This window comes from Artemia sp. Qi Xiang Cuo, chromosome 15 (genome assembly GCF_049724085.1).
Source record: "Artemia sp. Qi Xiang Cuo chromosome 15, ASM4972408v1, whole genome shotgun sequence".
Lineage (NCBI taxonomy): Eukaryota > Metazoa > Arthropoda > Branchiopoda > Anostraca > Artemiidae > Artemia > Artemia sp. Qi Xiang Cuo.
The window spans coordinates 33,680,455-33,696,715 of record NC_142808.1 but is presented as its reverse complement, the minus strand read 5'-3'; the positions used below and the strand labels follow the sequence as shown (position 1 = coordinate 33,696,715).

At 36.2% G+C, this 16,261-nt stretch overlaps 1 protein-coding gene across 2 annotated transcripts in view; it reads right to left on the bottom strand.

The window, feature by feature from the left end:
• LOC148943588 (integrin alpha-PS4-like) overlaps positions 1 to 16,261 on the bottom strand; it is a 338,717-nt gene that overhangs the window by 33,593 nt on the left and 288,863 nt on the right. For both annotated transcript variants that reach the window (XM_089101816.1, XM_089101817.1), the window contains 2 exons: positions 14,546 to 14,653; positions 12,199 to 12,395 (listed from right to left, as the gene is read on the bottom strand). In XM_089101816.1, the coding sequence (XP_088957942.1) occupies positions 12,199 to 12,395; positions 14,546 to 14,653 (305 nt within the window). The remainder of the gene's footprint in view (positions 1 to 12,198; positions 12,396 to 14,545; positions 14,654 to 16,261) is intronic.

Sequence of the window (16,261 nt, the reverse complement as noted above, 5' to 3'; positions counted from 1 at the left end):
CCCCGTTCGTACCATGCTCGTATCCTGAGTGACAGACATGTCCAAAACCAATAGACCATGCTTTTTTGAAAACATTGAATCAGTTATTCCATTTTCAAATAGTTGGTAGTCATGATCTAGGGATTGCTTGGTAAACTCATACAGAGTTCTGTAGGATTTTTTATCAAATAATAGAGAGTACAGTGGAATTCCATTCACTTTGCACACAAGGCAAGGTAGACCAAAAAAATTAAAATCATGGGGGGATGCAGTCCACGACCCAGCGGCACTGGCACTCTTCACAAAGGCCAAAGCGAGTTTTGATGGGATTTCTCCATTGATAAATTATTAATCAGTATAACTGCGAGAACCAGAAAATGTGACGTTGATTAGTGATCGTATCTGGGACAAGAAGTTTAATGTTCTTACCATCGGCTCTTAGCTTTTCCACTGTCAATGCAACAGAGCTCATAACCTGTTGTTTTCGAACATGAAGAATTGCCGAAGCGATATTGACATTTTCATCAAATGTTGCAGCAAGTGTTTTTCTCAAAATGAAAGTCGATGGTGCTAGTTGTAACTTTATGTCAATCTTAAGATTGGGGGGTAACTATTGGGATATATTGAATATCTCATGATCCAATTTTCCAACTAGATGGTACTTCTGGGCCACTGCAGCAGTTAACTCACCGTCAGTATCAACACCTGATCTATACTCTTAGCCCAGTGCCCGGCCTCTCAACTCCTTATATGCCTTTGGGGTCATCATCATAAATTGTATGTAGCTTGCATATTTGGATAAATAATTGCTAGTGCTCACCTATGTGGTGAACAGTGCTCAAATTAAATACATTAATATGTTTGTATAAGTTGTGTAGGATACAGTTTTATGGGACAGACCATCGGCAGCAGTGGGAGTTGTATTGTCTGACTTTTTCTTCACCGCAAATTTTAAATCAATAGTGATGATAAATCAATGACATAGTCTTCAAAGGAAAATATCTGAAAGTGTATATTTTCCGAGAAGAGTTGTTGAGGAGATATTGTTCGTAGTAGCCATAATTGACACTGACATCAACATTTTCAGCATTGAATAGATTCAACTAGGATCTGATTGATGGATGCGATTCTTATTGGGGGAGATAGGTCATCTTGAGAGAAGAAATCCTTCTTTGATCCAAGAATCTTTTCTTCTTCTTCTTTTTATTGGTCTTCTTCGTTTTAATCCTCAAAGTCGTTTTTGATGTCCTTTGCTTACCACCTGGGTAGAGACTGATGAGTGATTGATGACCACGCACCCTTTTTAAACCCTTCCCATTTTGCTGAGATTTCAATTGCTCGCCAACGGATCTTGCTGAAGATCTAATATTTTCTTTAACACTCTCGTTGAAATCTTTACTCGACCCCCAGTCCTGTAGTGCTGAGGCAGAAAAATTTGATGCTGCAGGTACAAGATATTTTCTGGCAAGGGGTAGGGAAGAACGAAATAGCCTAGCAAACCAGCTACCAAGACCATAGCCAGACATTGTAGTATGCCCCTTGTAATTGTCCAATCCATGACCTATTTGACGAGGACTCAGAGCACCAACATAGCCGTTGATATCAGGACAGAGAAATGGAATTCTTATATTGTTCATCTTAGGCAGTGACGATGGGTCCAAAATGACATATAATCACAGCCAAACCTATTGATATTGCTAGAGGATCACCTAATTCAGTTCTTAGTGTTAACTGACAGAGTTCCAAATATGAAGTGTTTACGGGGATATAGTGAAGGTGCTTTATATTGTAATGATGAATATGATCTTGATTGGTTGTTCGTTCAAAAACTTGTAGGAGATGGACATTACTATTACCAACTCTGGATGTTTCAACAAATGAGGTATAGAGAAATATACAAGTGTCCGAGGAAAAAGCTGGTGGATACTCAGCAAAAATAACATTAGTGCTTCTGGCTCTTTTTTCATTGATTATATTGAGTTTAAACCCAAGAACATCTTTTAGATTATCATGGAGAATAACCCTTTCATTGAAAATTGGTGACCTAATGTATATCCTAACTTCTTCCTTTGAATAGTTGCAATGAAAGGCCCCTTTTTTATGAGCGGACACTTTTTTATTGATAGAACAACATAACTCATTCATACAGGTGAGTTCTTCGTATAGTAATTCAAAATATGGATAATCCAACCAATTGATCTTATGAATTTTCGGTTGTTCGCTAACGGTTGGTGGCCAATCATGAATTTTTATATCATATTTGCGATCCTTTCTCGGGATATCATAGGTATTTTTGAGAATGCAGTCGACCAGAGCCACTTCATACGCACCGTCGAATTTGATGGCAGGAGAGAGTTTCGTCCAAAAATAACTTGTTTTATTCAAGTCATTGTAGAGAGGATCGGAGACGTTGGACATAAATGTTACATACTAATTATTGGGCATTTTTAATGTCTTCCAGACCGATCCAAGAATAAAAATCAGAGCTGTATCCTAGCCACCAAACAAGTAACTGTTTCTTGCCCCTGCGAGTACGAGTCTTTATAATCTTTTCAATTTGATAGATTTCACTAGTGTTTTTAACTTTTTGTAGTTCATAGTCATAAAAGCCTAGTTCATGGCTTTTATTATGTAGTTCATAGTCATAAAATTTTTTTTTATCACAATCATTTCATTGGAATACTGTATAAGAAAAGAATCAAATGTATCATAATCAGAATGATGAACTTTCGTTGGGGTTGAGTTAGACAATGATCGATGGGGTCGTTGATTATAAATCAACGTAATTTTATTTAAATCATGAATAAAAGCAGGTGTATTTTTAAATGTCCAATATCTTGAAATTAAAAGTCGAATAGTTCTTATCAATCGTTCGGCCAATGCAGCCTTTATAGGACTATGACAATGATAGAGCATTGTATTGGGTTTCGTTAGTTCTTTTTCAACATGTGGATTAACAAATTCACTACCGCGATTTGTTTGAATTTTTTTATACGAATCTTGTTCGATACTTTCTATGGCCTGAACAACTTCAATACCTCCCTTTGACCGCAATGGAATGGCATATGCATAGCGACTAAAAACACTGACTGCAAGTAGAATATACTTGTATGGTGTATTGTGGCGCCTTTGAATCTCATCTAGAATTGAGAGATCCGCTTGCATTATATGCAGTGGGAAAAAGGCTTTAGTTTTTAGATAATGACTAGCACGAATCCTGTGATTTCTATGCAGAGTGTAACTTGTTTCATTTTGTAGATAGTCTTGTACACTTTTAGTGCGAACACCAGTGACTTTGGAAAGAGTGGTGGGGGAACTTAAAATTCTCACTTCACCAATATTTTCATAAACACGTTTCAGAACTTCAACCATTTTGAACGAAAACACATAGTGTAATGTCCACTACACTTGTATACTAGTGGGTGATGATGGTGGTGACGTTTACTTGATATCAATACGTCTTCACTTTTTTCTAGTCATCAGCGGTGTGTTCCTCCTCCTCATAATCAAATCAATGTTTCCACTAGGTTTGCTAGTATTTTCCAAGATTGATTTAAAATCTTCTTCTTCTTCTTCTTGTTTTAATGTTGCTAATGAGGAAGGAGTATGTTCATTTAATTTTTTTAGAATTTGCCTTTTGCTAATAAGGCTTTTCGGGAAGTTTAATGTATTTAGAAAGTTGTATAGGTGACTGTCAATGGTAAAAGTCCTTAAGATTTGTAACCATATCATAGATTAAATCAAGTAGATTATAGCTATTGCCTTGAATTATAATCCCTTTCCCATTGCTATCAACTTGAATATGATCTTGACCACTTTCCATGAGATATGTTATGAGTCTCTTACTTTGTTCACGATATAAGTGTGGCATTAGATTTCCAATGCTTGAAACAAATGAATCCAATTCATCCTTTTTTAATTGTGTTCCAGCAGCAGTAGCAGTAGAATCCTGAGGAGATGGTTCTTTGTTGTGATCAATGACACTCACATTGCCACTGGCTCTCTCACGATAGGACTTATGTTTGTCCACTTGGCGAAGTGCATCTTGAAGTAAAAGTAGTTTTTTATCATCCTCAATATTCTCATTGTCAATGAATTTACTCAGATTGTCCTCAAAGTGTTCCACGGGTGAAAGAGCGAGTTCTAATGGAGTCAATTTATAGCGTTTAGCCATCTAGAGAAAACTGTTTACAAGTCCTGCAAATATTGGTAGTAAAAGTGTAAAAAAACTGCCGGCCGCCTGAAGAAGACGTTTCCTTTTAAAACTTTTTCCTTTCCTTTTACAAGCCAATGCACGTACAATGTAACGATTTTGATTTGTCTGTTGCTTAACTACTTCTGGCAATTGAAATTGCCCTTGGTTAAATTTAAACAAAGTTCATATATTAGATTAATAAAATCGTTTTAAATACTATCTTTGAGTATGGCTTTCCCAAGTGGGGGTTTGGAAGTGCTTAAAACGGAAAATAAAAGTCTATTTACATGAAGTTTTTTTAGTGTCATGGTGGCAACTAATAGCCTTTTTACTGTTCACGGGGAGATATACTGTAGTTTCATTGTCAAAAATATCTGTGAATACACGTAAATCCTGGGGTTTATTTTGATTAAGACACAATAGGATGTAGCCGTAGGGTTTAGTAGTTGCCTGATTTTACGGTGAAAGTAGAAATTTGGGGGCGCCGGGGTATATTTGTTTATTGAGAGTTATTAGCGAACTAGAATCACGAACAACTCTATATATGATATAGTAGGTACAGTTCAAATCAAGTTTTTGCATACACTTGCTCTGATGAAAGAGGTTGTGTCGAGCTATAGTAACGGAAATCTATTCATTACGAGAGCTAACAGTAAACAATTGTAGCATTTCCTGTGACCATTGTTTCAATGGATTCAGCTAAATTGTCAATAATCAGCCACGAGTTTGGTTCAATAATGTTGAAAACATCAAGTACCTGTATAAATTGCATCTGCACCACCCCCGACGTAGCAATTGCTTTTATTTTATCGTATGACTCCTGCCAAATACTGTAGCAATAGTAGATTTTTTTGGCTTTTCCATAAACATTTTATCAAAATTGTTGTTATTTTAGTTAGGAGTGTCGTTTTGCCTGACATTGATGAACCAAATAGAAACGATCTGTATGGTGTTTTAAATTGATACATATTGCTGTTCCCTTCAACAGCTCACCTACAACTAACTGTAGACTATAGATGTCTAATGACTAAATAATATGCTGATAGCTAGACAAAAGCGAAGACGTATTGATATCAAGTCAACGTCACCACCATCATTACCCACTAGTATACAAAAGGGTAGTGGACGTGTACACTACGTGTTTATTTTCAAAATGGTTAAAGCTCTGAAACGTATTTATGAAAATATTGGTGAAGTGGGAAGTTTAAGTTCCCCCACCACTCTTTCCAAAGTCACTGGTGTTCTAACTAAAAGTGTACAAGACCATCTAAAAGATGAATCAAGTTAAACTCTGCATAGAAATCATAGCCTTCGTGCTAATCATTATGGAAAACTAAAGCCTTTTTCCCACTGCATATAATGCAAGCAGATCTCTTAATTCTAGATGAGATTCAAATACGTCGCAATAAGTCATACAAGTAAATTCTACTTGTAATCAGTGTTTTTAGTTGATATGGTTATGCATTTCTTTTACGGATTAACAGATGTATCGAAGTTGCTCACGCTATAGTAATTATTCTTGAACAGGATCGTATAAAAAAATCCAATCCGATCGGGATAATGAATCTGTTATTCCACATGTTGAAACAGTACTAATAAAATATAATACAATGCTGTATCATAGTCATTGTCCTATAAAGACTGCATTGGCCGAACGATTGATAAGAACTATTCGACTTTTAATTTCAAGATATTGTAAATTGAAAAATACACCTGCTTTTATTAATGATTTAAATAAAATCATGTTGATTTAAAATCCACGACCCCATCGATCATTATCCAACTGAACCCCCACGGAATTTCATCATTCTGATCATGATACATTTGATACTTTCCTTAAACAGTAGTCCAATTAAATGAAATTGAAGAAAAAATTTTTGAAAAGGGTAATTACTTCTGGCCCACTGAACTATTTAAAGTGGCAAAAATCCTAGACACCAAACCCATAACTTATCGTCTACGAGACACCAAAGATGAAAAGATTCTTGGTAGCTTTTGTGTCTATGAAGTAAAAAAAGATAGAAAGATTAGTGAAATCTATCAAATTAAAAAAATATCAAAGCCTCGTACTCACTGGGGCAAGAAATAGTTACTTGGTCGTTGGCTAGGATAAAACTCTGATTTTCATTTTTGGGTTAGTGTTGAATGCATTAACAATGCCCAATGATTTTTATGTAACATTTATGTCCAACTTCTCTGATCCTCTCTACAATGACTTGAATAAAACAAGTGATTTTTTGACGAAACTCTCCCCGCCACCAAATTCGAAGGTGCGTATGAAGTGGCTCTTGTCGGCTGTATTCTCAAAAATACATATGAGATCATGAGAAAAGATCGCAAACATGATATGAAAATTAGAACCCATGATTGGCCACCAACAGCTAGCGAACAACCTAAAATTCAAAAGATTAATTGGTTGGATTATCCATATGTTGAATTACGAGGAACTCACTTGTATGAATGATTGATGTCGTTCTAACAATAAAAGAGTTTCCGCCTGTACGAAAGGGGCCTTTCATTTCAACTATTCAAAGGATGAGGGGAGGATATACATTAGCTCACCCATTGCCAATGAAAAGGTTATTCTCAATAATAATCTAAAAGATGTTTTGGGCTTTAAACTAAACATAATCAATGGTAAAGTGCCAGAAGCACTAATGTTATTCTTGCTGAGTATCCACCAGCCTTCTCCTTGGACACTTGTATATCTCTCTATGCCTTATTTGCTGAGACATCCAAAGTTGGTAGTAGCAATGTCCCTCTCCTACGAGTCCTTGAATGAAAACCAATCAAGATCATATTCATCATTACAATATAAAGCACCTTCACTATATCCCCGTAAACACTTCATATTTGGAACTCTGTCAGTTAACACTTAGAACTGAAGTAGGTGATCCTCTAGCAATATCAATATGTTTGGCTGAGATTACATGTCATTTTCGACCCATCGTCACTGCCTAAGATGAACAATAGAAGAATTCCTTTTGTCTGTCCTGATATCAACTGCTATGTTGGTGCACTGAGTCCTCGTCAAATAGGTCATGGATTGGACTATTACAAGGGGCGTGCTACAATGTCTGGCTATGGTCTGGGTAGCTGGTTTGCTAGGCAATTTCGTTCTGCACTACCCCTTGCCAGAAAATATCTTGTGCCTGCTGCATAGAATTTTTCTGCCTCAACACTAAGGGGCTAGGAATTAGGTAGCCATGTCAATAAGAGTGTTAAGGAAAATACTAGATCGTCAACAAGATGTTTAAGTGAATTGTTGAAACTGCGGCTAAACGAGACGGGGCTAAACAGCACGAATGGTCATCAATCTCTCATCAGTCTCTACCTAGGCGGGAAGCGAAGGACATCGACAACGGTTTTGAGGAATAAAACGAAGAAGACCAATAAGAAGAAGAAGAAGAAAAAGATTGTTAGATCAAAGAAGGATTTCTTCTTTTAAGATGACCTTTCTCCCCTACAAAGAATCGCATCCATCAATCAGCTCCTCATTGAATCTATTGAATGCTGAAAATGTTGATGTCAGTGTCAAATATGGCTGCTATGAACAATTTCATACTCAACAACCCCTCTCGGAGAATATACACTGTCAGATATTTTCCAATGAAGACTATTTCATTGATTTATCATCAACATTTATTGATTTAAATGTTGCGGTGAAGCAAAATTCAGACAATACAACTCCCACTGCTGCCGATGGTCTGTCCTATGAAAACTGTATCCTACACAACTTATTCAAACAAATTAATGTATTTATTAATGGAAAATTGGTGAGCACTAGCAATAATTTATCCAACTGTGCAAACTACATACAATTTATGATGATGACCCCAAAGGCATATAAGAAGTTGAGAGGTCGGGCACTGGGCTATGAATACAGATCAGGTGTTCATACTTATGGTGAGTTAACTGCTGCAGTGACCCAGGAGTATCATGAAAATTAAATCATGAGATATTCAATATATCGCAATGGTTAACCCCAATGTCAAGATTGACATAAAGTTACAACTAGCCCCATCGAATTTCATTTTGAGAAAAACACTTGCTGCAGCACCAGATGTAAATGTCATTATCGCTACGGCAATTCTTCATGTTGGAAAACAGCACGTTATGCGCTCTGTTGCATTGGCAGTGGAAAAGCTAAGAGCCAATGGTAACAACCTTACACTTCTTGTCCCCCATACGATCACTAATCAACGTCACATTGCCAATGGATCTCGCAGTTATACTGAGTCATCATTTATCAATGGAGAAATCCCATCAGAACTCGTTTTGGCCTTTGTGAAGGGTGCCAGTGCAGTTGGGTCCTGGACTGCATCCCCCCATAATTTTAATCTTTTGGTCTATCTTGCCTTGTGTGCAAAGTTAATGGAATTCCACTATACACTCTATTATTTGATAAAAACTACTACAGAACTCTGTGTGAGTTGACCATGCAATCCCTAGATCAAGATTCACAACAATTTGAAGATGGAATAACCGATTCAATGTTTTCAAAAAATAATGGTGTAATTGTCTTGGAATTGTCTGGCACCCAGGATATGAGCATAGTACGAACGGGGAATGTACGTTTAGAGTGCATATTTGCCAATGCCTTGACTAAGAGTATCACGCTAATATCATTGAGTCAATTTGAAACCTATTGGGAAATCACACCCGACGGCAGTGTTCAACTAGACCTTGCACCATGAAAACAAACCAAATAATCAACGTATTTAATATGGATTTATACATGTCCCATTACAAGTCCTATTGCATACCATCGGACTTCATTGAAAAAGTCCAAGTTTTAACAATACCCTAATCATTGTTAATAGCAGTCCATCGACTTTGAAGATAGGCCATTGGCTGTGCATATTTCAAACAGCGAAGAATATCGAATTTTTTATCCTCTTGGCCTATCATATAAATTCTACATTCCATACATCAACAACTCTATTGAGAGCAGTGGGAAAACTATTATTCAAAATCAGAGGAGAGTACAGGATTTAACGACTAAGACATGCGGCTTTCATGCACTACTCTTTTTCATGTTCAGATGTCGTGCCTATACCTACAATCAGGTTTTCAGCATTTACGTTGACTTTCCTAGATTGAACGACTTCCTAGTGGAAAATATACTTTCAAACGTGTTTAATATTGATTTTAGTGGCCTACGACTAAAATGTTCTAAAAATGTATGTAAAATTGTTTTTTAACAAAAATAATGCACATACATCACAAAAACGACTTTTCTACTCTTTAGATTTCTTCTTCTAGTACGTATAGGTATTTTTCAAGAACAACTAATGCTGGTAGATCAACTGAATTCACTGTATACTGATCCTGGTGTGCTGCAATGTCAGGGTCAAATTTTCTAGAGTATAATGTAACTTCACTCTTATCGTATCTCTTTGTATAGTCAATGATACTATTTTCATTCATTTTGTAAAATTCACATGTTTCAATTTGCTTATTTGAAGCAATGTCACATACAGTGTCCTCAACAGGTGAATCACATTCTGTAACAACCACATAGGAATCAGTAGGTTTATAATCATAGTAGCCATTGTCTTCACAAAGATGACGGAGAAACCAAATTCTTTTGTTGTTCCAACAGTTGAATCGTAGACCTTGCTTCTTCTCCCAAAACAATCTGAAGCCACGACGATACCAATCTCTTAGCAATAAAGTAAAATCACGTTTAGGATTCTTTCCAATTACACCAGGACATGTATTCTCCCCTTGGTTACATTTATCGTAGTGATAATAAGAGCATAGGTGTCCTTTTGGGTGAAACTCACACACCCATTGAAGACAGGAATCAAAACCTTTAATTTGTGGAGCATATCCTCTATGCAATTTACACGGGGTGCATAATCTGCACTTTTCATCGTACTCATCAATCATTGTACAATTCTCACATGATGACCAGCTGCCCAGTGTATAAATGCAAAGTGGACATGTATTGATCATTTTTTCATGTGTTGACACTCTCACCGCCAAAATGGAACTAGGCCACGATCAACAAATTGAGTGGGATAGAGAGAGAGAGAGAGAGAGAGAGAGAGAGAGAGAGAGAGAAAGAGAGAGAGAGTATATCCTCCTTGAACAATATCTTTCTCGTGAAAAAATCATAGTGTTAAATTTCTAAGCTAGTGTGTGAAGAAAATCCACAATATCATTTTGCCTTGTCGTGATTAATATGTCAATAAATTTTGCAAATGCCTTTGGACCACGACGTAAAAGCTTCATGCAATAGTCTAATGACGAAGAATCAGTTTTCATTATATCAACAAGCATTCCCTGAGAAAATATCTTCCTTTGAACAGATAACTCCAGAAAATCATCATCTAGAATCAAACGTTTTTCCATAGACACAATATTCCATGATTTTCTCTTTCTCAAATCTATCCATTTTTTAGAGTCCTAATACTCTCACAACCAACTTCAGACTAACTATGATTCTTTTTTCTACTTTAAAAATATACGCTAACCTACTATAGAAAAAATATCTTTGATTTATAAAAAATTTTATTGAATATAATTACAACAATAATAATCACCGATTGAATTTGTTTTCCTCGATATATTTCACTAGTGTATATAAAGCAGCTTTAAGTCTATTTATATGTACAGTGTTCAGTTTCGCCGCAAAGTGTAATTGCTCCTCCAATTCAAACTTGCTCAATGATATCACATATCTTGCATACATATCGTCCCATTCAAGGCTTAGTCTACATCCTCGTGTACTTTCCACTGCCACATTTGGTACTCTCACCCCTGTATCATTGCTTCTACCTGCTCCAGCATCAAGCTCCAATAGTGTAAACATACTACTCTTTTTCTTTGCGAATATCGTCTCAAATAATAAACTGTTCTTTCTCTGAATTAAATTCTCTTACTAATATGAACCACAATGAAAATCACTCCTTATATTTGAATCCAATTACTATACTAATCAAGTTATCGCATATGGAGTACCGTTAGTAGAAACATCTCTGATTGGCTCAGAAAATAGGTGTTGCCTCATAAACCTGTCTGGTAAGGCATGTACTGTCTGTAGTAATAGATGACTGCCCGTGGTAATCCAATGTACCCGTGAAACTGCACACATATCCATGGCTCAGGCTTCTAAGCTTTAAATATATAGATGCATTACTACTCTTGGGGTGGATCTCCATGGGGAGAATCTTTCCTGGGGAGAGAAATTTCAGGGGGGGGGGTGAATTTTCCAGGGAACATTTTACACTGGGAGGATTTGACAGAATCCTATACGAAATTCTAGTTACTTGTCTTACAGTATAATTACCAACTCAATTTTACATATGGGGATCTTCCAGGGGAATTATCCGGGGGCTCTTTTGCACGTGTTTTGATTTCCGGAAAAAAATTTACGGAAGGGGGCATTTCCGGAGTAATTGAGGAATCCATTAGATATTAAAGCCTTTTTCAAATGAAAGTATGCTAAGCATGATTTTTCAGGTTGAATCGTCCGCAAGAATTTTCGGAGAGGAGAGAGTTTCAGCGAGGATGGAACTGTCTGGAGGGAACTTGATGGGGGAGGGTGGTCTATACTTTGGATGAAATTTTCACGGAGGATTTTTCCTTTTAGGGGGATATATTTCATGGAGGCTGAGCCAGATTTACCTACATTATCTGAAAAACGAACAGAAATTGAATAAAAAAGCAAGATTTTTTTAACTGAAAGTAAGGAGTAACATTGAAACTTAAAACGAACAGAAATTATTCCGTATATGAAGATTTACCCCCTCCTAAATATCTTGCTCTTTACGCTTAAGTTCTACTGTTTGGCCCATTTTTGTAAGAACGGCTACTGAAACACAGGGGCCGTTTAATTAGAATAGGAAGTTTTTTTTAAAAGTGCTAACAGCTTTAGCGTAAAAAGCAAGGTATTGAGGAGGGGGAAACCCTTTATATACGGAATAATTTCTGTTCGTTTTGAGTTTCAATGTTGCTCCATACTTTCTGCTAAAAAAAAGTTGTCTTTTTAATTTAATTTTGAACCTTAAACTTACTAACTATAATCATCAGAGGTATCTCTTTTTGTTCTTGCCAATGTGGCACCTTCTCGCTCCTGTTCAGGTTCATAGCCACCATAATCAATAGAAATTTCCTCTGTTCCAGCTGTGCCTCCATCTACTGGTTCTGTCACTCCTGGTTTCTGGGTGAAGAAATGACTGCTTTTATCGTAGCGACAAACACCTTCATTTGACTAAAAGAATTTTGATTCTTCAATTCAAGGGGATAAAATTCACGCACTAGAGGAGACATTACAATGAAGCGAATTTAATCCCATAAGTAATCTGCTGAGCCTTTCTTAAACGTTAGATCTAAAGAAGTTTTATTAAAAGTGATAATTTCTGATAACTTCATTCAAAGTAAGAATGAGCAAAAAATTCCAGCAGTTGGTTGACGTTCTCTTCGCACTTTTTGTTTAGCCCTAACATTTAAAGTTTTCACCCTACTGCTGGCAAATGGTATCTATTTGTTTACAATTACTTTAAATAGAACCATAGTAAACTGAGTTGCAGGATTTTTTGTAGTTAAGAGCAATGACCAACAATAGTTTTTCTGAAATAGCAATAATGATACACTCTGTACTTGACCTTCGAGTTCAGGAATGCCAAAATATTTAATCACGCAATGAATTTTTAATTTTGAATAGAGTAGGAGAAGATGTATACGCAGGGGTTCTTAGAGTCTGTGCAAGAGAAAAAATCCTGTATCCTAAAAAAGCCCCTTCCCCAAATCATAACCTAGTACCTTTTCTTCGCTTGAGGTCCTTCACCAAATTGTCCTCGGATGATTTCTTCCATCCTACCCAACGCTGCACAAGTGAGATTAAGAGAGGTAATTCCTTATTTCAAATTCAAAATATTTTATGCTAGGAGGAGACATACCGCCTCCCCCTAGAGATCATATTGCACTTTTATTTCAACTGTATTCCACCAATGAAAGCGAGGCTAGGAGGGTAAATTCCTCCTCCATATTGATTTAACGGGCCTCACATGGAATGCTTGAAAATTCGAGCATAAAATTGTAACTTTTTGATTCCCCCCCCCCTCCAAAAATTAACAGATAGATCGATAGACATTTCTGGTATAAGTTGATGCGTGACTACTCAATGCTATACATAAAACAATGAACTATGAAATGTATCAACTCAATCAGAAGAAGCTTGTTCCATCGCGCAGAAGTATCTGCTGTGAAGCTGAGACATTGCGTGAAGATATCCTTCATAGTTTTAAATAATCAGCAACGGATAAGATTTTTTTCCGATAGCATTTTGAGCCTAATCAGACCACAGTTCTTGTTTTATAGCACGTAAAAGCGTTATAGCACGTAATTCGGCTAACTACACTTAGTTGTGGCGAGTAACTACACTTAATTTTTCTGTTTGTTTGGTTAACACGGCACTAGAATATTAAAATTCAATTTTAATGAGCCTTCTCTTGAGCCCTCTCAACCTATGACTACTGGTTTGATAAAACCACCGTCGGTGAAAAAAAGAACAATTACAAATTAACCAAACTTCTAATGAAAAATTTATATCTTTTAGGTAAAGGGCTGAAACATCAGCTAAGGGTACATATTAAATTTGTGCATACCAAAACCTACATGTACATCAAGTTGGTTTTATATTTTTGTGTTATTTTGAAATTTCCTTTCTTACGAGTTTTGGTTCCATGTGACAAAGGCCACTCTTATTTTGTCGTTTAATAAGGATGGTAAGAAAATACGCCATCCTCTATATTCATAATGTTCATATTGTTTTCAAACTTCATCTTAAATTCAGGTTTTTTAATTTAATTGTCTGCGTACCGTTAACAACATTTAAATCGAAATAGAAATGAAAATAGTACCGAAATACTCGTTAGAGCTACTGCAATGTAATAGAACCTTATAAACCAGTTGAATTTGTTTAAACTGTACTTCCAGTGCCGTTTAAATATTTTATTTGAAAACCTAGGCAAAGCTACCTCAGAAAGTTTAATGGGGAAATAAATTAAAATATAACTATTGCCGGCAGAGGCTAATCTGATGTCGTTTTAGAAAAGTTGATGCATATAATTTTCTTACTATTAAAGAATAATGGTCAAAACATTCATGGATATAAATTAGAGTTAGACGTCAAACTCCTAATTATTTCTGTAATAGTAAGAGAAACGAAAACATTTTGATACTGAGAAATTTTGTCAACAAAAAATTTGGACTGCACCAGTTGATTTCTCAGACAGCTTGAGGGAACATTATATAAGATTAATTCTTAAAAAAATGGCTAAAATTTTTAATCAGAACTATCAAGATGAACCCGCGCCCACTCCTTGAATACCCTCCTTACGCTATATTGATGTATCTTACCTGGACTTTAATGGCTAAGGCAACATTGGAATCTTTGTCTTGAAAAATTCTCGGCACGTTCACAATTACATCCACACTTTTAACTGGACTTGGACCAGACTTCTTGACCTTTACATGAAGAAAACATCCAAATTAGAAAAATTAAAAAAATATATATAATTTTTTGCCTGTAAGGGCAATCAAAGAGTGAATTATCCGTATTAACATGTATTAAAGTCCAAATCTTCTGCGTATTGAATAAAACAACATGTATTTTAACTGAAAGTAAGGAGCAACACTAAAACTTAAAACGAACAAAAATTATTACGTATATGAGGAGGGTCACCCCCCCCTCAACATCTCGCTCTTCACGCTACAGTTTTTCGGCACTTCAAAAAATGTTACTTATTGTTCTAATTAAACGACCCTTGTATTTCAGGAGTCATTTTTAAAGAATTGGGACAAAATTTAAACTTAAGCACAAAGATTGAAGTGTTGAGGAGGAAGCAACCTCCTCATACATGGGCACCAATAAGGGGTGGGGGGGTGCCCGCCCCCCTGGCTGAATGATACTGCCTTATTTTTATATTTTGTTCTGAGATTTCTATTCTATAGCAATAAAAGTGCCAGTTAGACGAGGTTTGCCCCAACCTGGAATTCAGCTTATGGGCGCCTACGCCTTCATATACGTAATAATTTCTTTTCGTTTGAAGTTTAATGTTGCTCCTTACTTTCAGTTGAAAAACTTGTATTTTTGTTTAATTTCTGATTCTTGTTTTAAATAATGCCAGAATATCTGGCTCCACATCTACATAAAAATTCCATTTCCACAGAAATATGTTCTGGACAATTCAATCGTTCAATTGTCTGGACAAAATTTTACCCCGAACAATTACCCTTACCATCTCCACGCGTAAAATTGAGTCGGTAAAGAGAAAACAAGATTTATAAAGAGATTTCGCATAGGAATTCTGGAAAATTTACCAAGAATAAAATTTTACATGAAAATTTCACCCCCTGGAAATTTCCGTCTCCGTAGAAAATTCTCCCCGTGCAAAATCTCCTCAGCCAAAGATTCGTCCTCCCCTCCCCCCTGAAAAACGTATGCATACTTCCCAAAAACAAATACTATACGTAAACAATGGGCAAATTTTATAACTTCAAGACCTTTCACAAGAGGCTGTGGGGGTCATGCTATCTCCAAAGACATAGTTATTGGGTCTTTCAACTATGCTGAACAAAATAGCTATCTTAAAATTTTGATCGGACGATTTTGGGAAAAAGTGGTGTAAGATGGGGGCATGTTGCCCTCCATTTTTTTTTGTCACTTAAAAGGAAACTAGAACTTTTCATTTCCATTATAATAAGCCTTCTCCCGAAGTTCTAAGCCGCCTCGGTCGATTTGATCATCCCTGGAGGGAAAAAAAAATAATAAAATAAAAATAAACACGCATCCGTGATCTTTCTTCTAGCAAAAAATACAAAATTCCACATTTTTGCAGATAGGAGCGTGAAAACTCTACAGTAGGGTTATCTGATACGCTGAATCTGATGTGTAATTTTTAGTGAGATTCTATGACTTTAAGGGGTATTTCCTCCTTTATTGAAAATAAGGCACATTCTCCCAGGCTCTTAATTTTTGATGGGTAAAACGAAAAATGACAAAGCCTGTGTACTTAAAATCAGCATAAAAATACAATTCTGTAGATGTACCTATTGGTTTCAAATTTCCGTTTT